Source organism: Diceros bicornis, chromosome 30 (genome assembly GCF_020826845.1).
Source record: "Diceros bicornis minor isolate mBicDic1 chromosome 30, mDicBic1.mat.cur, whole genome shotgun sequence".
Classification (NCBI taxonomy): domain Eukaryota; kingdom Metazoa; phylum Chordata; class Mammalia; order Perissodactyla; family Rhinocerotidae; genus Diceros; species Diceros bicornis.
In genome coordinates, this window is record NC_080769.1 from 11188540 (window position 1) to 11196340 (window position 7801).

Genomic DNA, 7801 nt, shown 5'->3' on the forward strand with positions numbered 1-7801 from the left:
CTCAATAAAAATGTTAAAATTATATGTCTAAAGAGTATTTTCTGTAATTACTTAAGATGAGTTGAAATCTTTTACCTTTGTTTTCTGCAGGATCTCTTACACATCAATTTTATTATGTTTTCCCCCCTGTATTGCAATCATTTGTATCACTCTGGTCCCCTCCTCAACTTGTACACAGTAGATAATAAATACACATTGGGTTAAACTTGATGGAATAAAATGAACTGAAGTCACATCAAATAAGTCTTTTGTCTCAAATTATAATTTTTGAGTAATTTTGCAGTCTTTACTATGTCTCCAATAATTACTTTCTTTTTTTATCTCAAAGTATCTAAATCTTTTCATGATATTGTCTTGATACATGACAGTCTTTACTACCTGTGTTAGTTTTGGTTCCACAAAAGCAGACATTGAGCCAAGGATTCATGTATAAGCACTTTCTGGGAAGGAGTAACAAATGGTTGGGAGACAGGAGAAGTGGACACAGGGAAGAAAATACATACAATAAAGCTTGAACTAAGTCAGCTATCACAGGAAATGAGCAGAGTTTTTATCCTGTGGGGAAATTCTGGAAAATGGTACAAACTCCAAACTTCAGAATTATCCCAACTAAAGGGTGAAAGAGATGGCATACCCCACACTTCTCCCTCAAACGCTGTCTCTAATGGGGAATAATTCCTTGTCACTTTTTCCACCATGTATTGGGCAACGTAGGTTCCTGCTGGTATTGGCCATTGCCAGTCATGCAATGGTGATGGTGAGAGAATTCCAGAAAACATGGGAGGAATGTTGACAGCATCTACTACTACATCCTCCCCTGCAGACTCAATTCTATCAACATTTTTCTCAAAAGATGAGCTAAGTTCTGGACACTTTCCACACATGTGTAGCTATGGTTCCTGATGGCACCTCCAGAGTGTCCCAGAAAAAAAAAATTAAACTGCATGAGAAAACAACTCTGATTCTATTATGTTCAATACTACATATTTTAGGATATTAGAGGGTATATATCAAAATTGCAATGATGGGAAATAAAGGTCAAATAAAAGAAGGAAGGGAGGGAGGTAGGGAAAAAAGGAAGGAACAAACGAAACAAGGAAGAATGGAAACAAGCAAGGATGGAAAGAAGGAAGGAAGGGGGACGAATGGAAGGAACACAAAGAATGAAGCAACATCTCAGAGCTTTTCTAGGTGGCATATTACTATGAATCATCTGAACAAATCAGCTTCCAAATCTACATTCCTACTTTGAAGTTGAAAATCACATCACTGTTCTTATGAAAAGTAAGATATCAAAGTCAGTGTCAGCTAGGCAGGTTAGAGTCCAACATAATCTCAGTCTCTTCTTTTGAAAAGTGGGGTAAATGAGAGAAAATATCTCAAGGAAATATTTTCAAGATGAAATAAAATCATACACTTGAAGAAACAAGGACAGTCCTGATGTGGTAAGCAATTTGTTGTGATGATTGTATTATTTTCATTCCATTTCTTCTGGAAAACACAAGTGCACAATCAAATGAAGGGGAAGAACATCAAGAATTGAGAGGATAATTTTGGGGAAACCATGTCAGCACTTGATATGATAAGTGCTTTAAATATAAAGTTACATATCTTAAAAATGACTGCAAGAAAGTTGAACAAACATGAAAGTTTAGGGACAACATGCAGGGAAAAAAAAGTCAAAAAGGAGTTACTGAGGAAGTTGTTGAAGAGAAACTAATACAAAAACAAATAAAAGTAAAGTCACGGGTGTTTTGGGAATTGAAGAAATCAAGCATTTCTTTTAGGGAAGAAAAAGCACAAGGAGATTTAAATTGCAACATTTGCCTTTGAGACCCACAGTGTCCACTTAGTTCTGAGGTCAGTGACCCACCACACACAAGAGGTTGTTGCTCGGCTGAGAAGTCTTCCCAGGGCCCCCTTCACATCCTTGTTCCTTAGGCTGTAGATGAAGGGGTTCAGCATGGGGGTGACAACGGTGTACATCACTGAGGTGATCGAGTTTTCGTGGAAAGAATGGGTCACAGCAGAACTGAGGTAGACCCCCAGGCTTGTCCCATAAAACAAGGAGACTGCAGAGAGGTGAGACCCACAGGTGGAAAATGCTTTACATTTTCCTCCTGAAGAGGACATCTTCAATAAGGAGGAGACAATCTGAGAGTAAGAAAAGAAGATCCCAGTCAGAGGAAATGCACACAGCAGGGCAGTGGCCACATACAAAGAGATGTTATTGATGAGAGTGTCAGAGCAGGCTAAATTGAGAACCTGAGCCAGTTCACAGAAGAAATGTGGAATTTCAGTGCCTATACAGAAGGTCAGCCATGCCATCAGTAGAATATGAAACAGGGAGACAGATAAAATAATCAACCAACACATCAGAACAAAGAGGCAACAGAATCGTGGGTTCATAATGATCATGTAGTGCAGGGGGTGGCAGATGGCCACAAACCGGTCATAGGCCATGACAGTCAGGAGGAAATCATCCATTCCAGCAAAAACCATAAAAAAATACACTTGAGTGAGACATCCTGTGTAGGAGATATCCTTGCTTTGTGTCTGGATGTTCACTAACATCTTTGGAATGGTGGTGGAGATGAAGCAGATGTCAACAAATGACAGGTTTGAGAGGAAGAAGTACATGGGGGTGTGGAGATGGGAGTCAGAGCTGATGGCCAGGATGATGAGTAGGTTCCCAAACACGGTGACAAGGTACATGGACAGGAACACTCCAAAGAGCATGGGCTGCAGTTCAGGATCTTCTGAGAGACCCAGAAGGAGGAATTCTGATACTTCCGTGTGGTTTCCTGCTTCCATGTAGCTGGTGTGGAAAGAGGCAAAAATAATGTTTAATGAACATCAATTGACAACACTAATTGACACCTCATCTAGTAAGCATCACTTGATTCCACCTTTAGGAAGACAAACTTCACCCTCTATTGAGTCTTTCCAATGAACTATTCCCTCAGTCATGGGGTAGCCCATTTCCACTTTATATGTGTGTAACCATCAGACTTTAATTAAGCAGAAATCTCTTTCTCCCCACCCCTTATTATCTCCCACTCACTGGTTCTAATTCTCCTATTCAAATCTATGGACATAAACCATTTTTTTCTTTGATATGACTCTTCCAACATAATTGAAGACATTGAAAAACTTTTCTTTGGAAATATCCCTACTTTCTTCATTATAATAACTCTGTAATAGTGATCAAGACCTGGAGTTTCAACCCAAACAACCTTAGTTTTGTGAGCTGGTGCTTCCTATTGATGTCACAGTTAACTCTTATGTGTCATTTTTTTTTCTAAAAATGTAGTTATTGCTATTATCTTCTTTGTGAGGTTAGAAATGCCTTTATGTGGGAGTGACATCAGCATCATGTTGGATTAAGTTGTTCCTTTTGTCTCTCCTAAGTTACAACTAAAGAGACATCCATTAACTAACAGAGCATTCCCTACACAGCACAACAGGATGCCTGAGAGATCCATGCAGGTATACATTTGAAGGTGGGTGCCCTGGACCCTCAGAAAGCAGTGGAACTAAAGGAGTGTGCCCCTCCCCCTCCACAGCAGCGACCCAGGTCACGGATCTTGACAAAGCAGCCGGCATGACTGTGAGTGGGGGTGGGCCAGTCCAGCCTGCATATGAACGCTTTTGGAGTGGTATCCCAGCCTGCAGGTGTACCCACCCACTGCAGCAGTCACACCCACGCAAACACTCCCCACTGAATGGCAGCAACTCAGCCCATGCAAAAGCACCCTGCCCACCAATGCAGCAGCCCCACCCACATGAGCACAACCTGATGAGTGGCTGCCTGTGTGAATGCAGAGTGGCCCAACAGGCACAGCTACAGCAGAAGGGGCAAGAATAGAAAACACAGCTCCTGCCTACCCCCCAGGTTAGCAGGTGGAATCCGCAACCAGATACTATGACTAATGTGCTGGCAGAGGACCAATTCATCAAACATCATGAAGGAATACAGTAACACTACAGAACAGAAGGAAAATTACAACTTTTCAGAAAACAAATCTGAAGTCACAGAAGATTACAACCTAAATGACAGAGAATTCAAAATATCTGTCATAAAGAAACTCAGTGAGTTACAAGAAAACTCAGAAAGACACTTCAATGAGCTCAGGAATAAAATTAATGAACAGAAGGAATGCTTCACCAAAGAGAGTGAAGACCTTAAAAAAAATACAGAAATTCTGGTTATGAAGAACACAATTAATGAGATAAAAAATAATGTATAAAGCCTAAAAATTAGAGAAGACCTTATGGAGGAGAGACTTGGGACCTGGAAGATAGAAATCTAGAAATGCTTCAGGTGGAGAAGAGAGAACTAGGATTTTATTTTTTTTTTATTTTTTATTTTTTTATAATTTTATTTATTTTTTCCCCTAAAGCCCCAGCAGACAGTTGCATGTCACAGCTGCACAGCCTTCCAGTTGCTGTATGTGGGACGTGGCCTCAGCATGGCCGGAGAAGTGGTGTGTCGGTGCGCACCCGGGATCCAAACCCAGGCCGCCAGCAGCGGAGTGCATGCACCCAACCGCCAAGCCATGGGGCCAGCCCAAGAGAACTAAGATTTAAAAAAAAAATAAAGAAATTCTTCGAGAAATATCTAATTCCATTAGGAAAAGTAACATAGGACTATAGGTATCAAAGAGGAAGAAGAGAGGGACAAAGAAGCAGAGAGCTTGTTCAAAGAAATAATAGCTGAGAACTTCTCCAACCTGGGGAAGGAACTGGACATACAAGTACATGAAGCCAATAGAACTCCTAATTACATCAGTGCAAAAAAGACCCCCAAGGCATATAATACTAAAGTTGGCAAAAGTCAATGACAAATAAAAACTATTAAGGACAGTAAGGCACAAGAAAATAACCTACAAAGCAACCTCTATCAGACTTTCAGTGGATTTCTCAGCAGAAAGCTTATAGACAAGGAGATAATGGAATGATATATTCAAAATACTGAAAGACAAAAACTATCAACCAAGAATACTCTATCCAGAGAAATTATCTTTCAGATATGACAGAGAAATAAAATCATTCCCAGATAAACAAAAGCTGAGGGAGTTCATCACCACTAAATGTGCCTTTCAAGAAATGATGAAGGTGGCCCTCATACCTGAAACAGAGAGGCAAACGTTTATAAAGCTTTCTGCAAGGAGATAAATCGACAAAATCAGAAAATTTCGGCTCTATATCAGAATAGGTTACCAAACAATTATAACATAAAACATAAAGGAAAAGAAAGCCTCAAAAATAACTATAAACCGTTCAATTTAGTCACAAACTCAAGACACACAAAAAAAGTAATTTGTGACAACAATAACACAGAAGGGGAAGAGAAAAGGGATGGAACCTGCTTAGGCTAATGGAGATAAGAGGCTAACAGAAAATGAACAGTCTCATCTAGGAGATCTTTTATACAAACCTCATGATAACCACTAAATAAAAAACTGAAGCAGAGCCACAAATCATAAATAAAGAGAAAACTGGGAAAACCACAACAGAAAATCACCAAACTGAAATGGCAGACAGAAAAACAAGAGAAGGGGCCAGCCCAGTGGTGCAGCAGTTAAGTGTGTGCGCTCTGCTTCAGCAGCCCGGGGTTCGTAGGTTTGGATCCCAGGTGCACACTGATGCATCGCTTGTCAAGCCATGCTGTGGTGGCGTCCCATATAAAGTAGAGGAAGATGGGCACAGATGTTAGCCCAGGGCCAATCTTTCTCAACAAAAAGAGGAGGATTGGCATCAGATGTTAGCTCAGGGCTGATCTGCCTCATAAAAAAAAAAAAAAGAAAAGTGTGAAAAAAAAGAAAAACAAGAGGACAAAAACAATGGAAATATAGAACAACCAGAAAACAAGAGCTAAAATGGCAGTAGTGATCCTCATATGCCAATAATCACTTTAAATGTATCGGGATTGAATTCACCCATCAAAAGATACAGAGTGGCTGGATGGATTAAAAAACAAGACCCAACAATATGCTGCCTCCAGGAAACACATCTCAGCTCTAAAGACAAACAGGCTCAGAGTGAAGGGATGGAAGATGATATTCCAAGAAAATGGCAAGCAAAAGAAAGCAGGTATAGCCATATTTACATCAGACAAAGCAGACTTGGAAATAAGAAGGATAATGTGAGACAAAGAGAGGCAGTACATAATGATAAAAGGGAGATTCCAACAAGAGGACATAATACTTATTAATATATATTCACCTAACACAGGAGCACCTACATATATAAAGCAACTATTAACAGACCTGAAAGGAGAAATTGACAGCAACACAATAACAGTAGGGGACCTCAGCACCCCACTTACATCAATGGATAGATCATCCAGACAGAATGTCAACAAGAAAACAGTGGTCTTGAATGAAACACTAGACCAGATGGCCTTAACAGGTATATATAGAACATTCTGTCCAAAAACAGAAGAATACACATTCTTCTCCAGTTCACATGGAACATTCTCAAAGGTAGATCATATGTTGGGAAACAAAACAAGCCTCAATAAATTTAAGAAGATTGAAATCACATCAAGCATCTTTTCCAATCACTATGGGATGAAACTAGAAATTAACTACAAGAAAAAAGCTGAGAAAGTCACAAATATGTGGAGACTAAACAACATGCTACTGAACAACCATTGAATCAATGAAGAAATCAAAGGAGAAATAAAAAAACACCTGGAGACAAATGAAAATGTCAACATAACATACCATTCTTAACGGATGCAGCAAAAGTGGTACTAAGAAGGAAATTTATAGCAATACAGGCCTAACTCAACAATCAAGAACAATCTCAAATAAGTAATCTTAAATTACACCTAAAAGAACTAGAAAAAGAAGAAAAAACAAAAGCTAAAGTTAGCAGAACGAGGGAAATAACAAAAATCAGAGCTGAAATAAATGATATAGAGACTAAAAATACAATAGAAAAGATCAATGAAACTAAGAGCTGGTACTTTGAGAAGATAAACAAAATTGACAAACCCTTAGACAGACTGAATAAGAACAAAAGAGAGAAGACTCAAATAAATGAAATCAGAAATGAAAGAGGAGAAATTACAATGGATACCACAGAAATACAACGGATTATAAGAGAATACTATGAAAAACTATATGCCAACAAATTGGATAGGCTAGATGAAATGGATAAATTTTTAGAACCATACAACCTCCCAAATCAAGAAGAAATAGAGAATCTGAATAGACCAATCACAAGTAAAGAGATTGAAACAGTCATCAAAAATTTCCGGTGACAGATAAATTTAGACTATTGGTGGTGAGCATGATGCAGTCTATACAGAAATGGATAAATAATAATGTACACCTGAAATTACACAATATTATAAACGATTATGACCTAAATAAAATAACTGCGAAAAAAAAAAGCATCCCAAAGAACAAAAGCCCAGGATCAAATGGCTTCTTTGGAGAATTCTACTAACATTCAAAGAAGATTTAATACCTATCCTTCTCAAATTATTCCAAAAAATTGAAGAATGTAGGATGCATCCTAGCTCATTCTATGAGGCCAACACCACCCTGATATCCAAACCAGACAAGGACAACACAAAAAAGGAAAATTACAGGCCAACGTCGTCAATGAAGGTAGACTTAAAAATCCTTAACAAAATATTAGTAAATCAAACACAGCAATACATTAAAAGAATCATACACCATGATCAACTGGGATTTATTCCAGGGATGCAGGGATGATTCAACATCCACAGACCAATCAATGTGATGCACTGCATTAACAAAATGAAGAATAACACTCACATGAT

The 7801-nt window shown here is 38.7% G+C and overlaps 1 protein-coding gene across 1 annotated transcript; it reads right to left on the reverse strand.

Annotated features, from left to right (window-relative positions):
* Window positions 1-1809: 1809 nt before the first annotated feature.
* LOC131394208 (olfactory receptor 7D4-like) lies at window positions 1810-2814 on the reverse strand. The gene has a single exon (XM_058525435.1). It carries the CDS (start codon window positions 2812-2814, stop codon window positions 1810-1812), a length of 1005 nt encoding a protein of 334 aa, XP_058381418.1.
* Between the last annotated feature and the right edge of the window lie 4987 nt (window positions 2815-7801).

What these genes read in the sequence shown, in the direction of transcription:
- LOC131394208 (XM_058525435.1), bottom strand. Translation starts at nt 2,814, where the DNA reads ATGGAAGCAGGAAACCACACGGAAGTATCAGAATTCCTCCTTCTGGGT.